The following is a 1,305-nucleotide window of genomic DNA, read 5'->3' on the forward strand; positions in this document are numbered from 1 at the left end:
CACAGGATGCCATGTGGGCACCTAGAAGCCACAGCTGCCCTCCACAGTGCGGCACTGCACCATGCGCAGGAATGTCTCGACCATGTCCATGTCCTTCCTGAAGCAGTGGAGCAGCCCATAGTTCTTGAACAGTGCGTCATCGTCGTGCGGGTTTGTGTCAAACTTGCTGTAGGTCTGCTTGAAGATCTGCCCAGTCCGGGGGCTGCCATCATCCAGCCTCTGCAAAGTGAAGGAAGAGAAGGAGAGGCTGAGCGCTTGATCATTGTTCCCTCCCTGTCTCATTCATTCATTTTCCTCCCTCCTCTTCAGGGTGTAGAGAAAGACCTGGAGGATTCACCAGGGGAAATGAAGACTAAGGTGAGTTCTCTTGGGTCAGGGCCTGACTGCTAAAAAGAGGGCAGCAGCGTTTCTCTCCCCCAGCCCTCGAAACCAGTGAGGTTCCAGGATTGGGGACCCCTGGCGCCATCCTCACCCCCACCAACGTTTCGATGCCTTCTTCTAGGTTCTTTAGGAGGTAATGGACGTCGCTGTCCGAGGTGCCATGCGCCAGGTTGTTGGCAAGCACACTCCTGAAGAACTGCACGGGCTCCAGCCAGGACTGGACGAGCAGCTGGGAGATGCGGAGCAGCTCTAGGCTCTGCAGGGGAAGGACCGGCAGTGGCTGTGCTGCCCGGGGCTCTGACCACAGTCCTCCCCCATCCCCGCCTGGGGGAGAAGGCATCCACTCACGGATTTCTGCTGCGTTTCCTCCATGTTGGAGGGTGTGGGAATAGACTCTGAGAAGCAGAAGGAGGCCTGGGGGTTCTCCATGATCGAATGCTTCTTTTCCTTTGGGATATAGGTTTCTTCCTAGGAGAAGGACGCCCCCCACCAAGAGGGACTGCTGGTCTCTATGCTGGAGACCAGCTCCCATTGTTACTTCTCTGGGAACCTCGCTCAGCGTATGCTCATCTGCTGGCGTTTTCGCTTCAGAAAACAACCCTGAGCTCCTGAGTCTCCTCCCATGACTTCCCAGTGGGGGGAAGTCACCCCTTCCTGCCACCCCTGACATGCACCCATTCCCCAAGAGCTTACAAACTCCTGGTAGGTGTCAAAGGCCAGTTGGTGCAGGCGATGGGCTTCGATCATAGCGTCGTCAAAAAGCCTGGATAAGGGTACGCTTGGGACCCTACCAGCCTCTTGAAGCCAAGGCAGGCAGAGGAGGGCAAAAGCCAGGAGCAGGGATGTCCGGGAGCCTGGGGAGAAACCAGAGAGCAACGGAGGGAGCCAGAGAGCAAGAGGCCAGTGCTCTCCCTGCCCCAGGAG

General features: G+C 57.4%; 1 protein-coding gene across 1 annotated transcript; it reads right to left on the reverse strand.

Moving 5' to 3' along the window:
- Window positions 1-1,236, reverse strand: LOC113224571 (somatotropin-like). The gene is made up of 4 exons (XM_026453695.1): window positions 1,075-1,236; window positions 730-849; window positions 473-637; window positions 1-219 (listed from the first exon to the last, which is right to left on the reverse strand). Exons 1-4 carry the CDS (start codon window positions 1,126-1,128, stop codon window positions 22-24), a joined length of 537 nt encoding a protein of 178 aa, XP_026309480.1. The 5' UTR covers window positions 1,129-1,236; the 3' UTR covers window positions 1-21.
- Between the last annotated feature and the right edge of the window lie 69 nt (window positions 1,237-1,305).

The sequence above is a fragment of the Piliocolobus tephrosceles genome, unplaced genomic scaffold (assembly GCF_002776525.5).
Source record: "Piliocolobus tephrosceles isolate RC106 unplaced genomic scaffold, ASM277652v3 unscaffolded_45312, whole genome shotgun sequence".
NCBI classification, from domain to species: Eukaryota; Metazoa; Chordata; class Mammalia; order Primates; family Cercopithecidae; genus Piliocolobus; species Piliocolobus tephrosceles.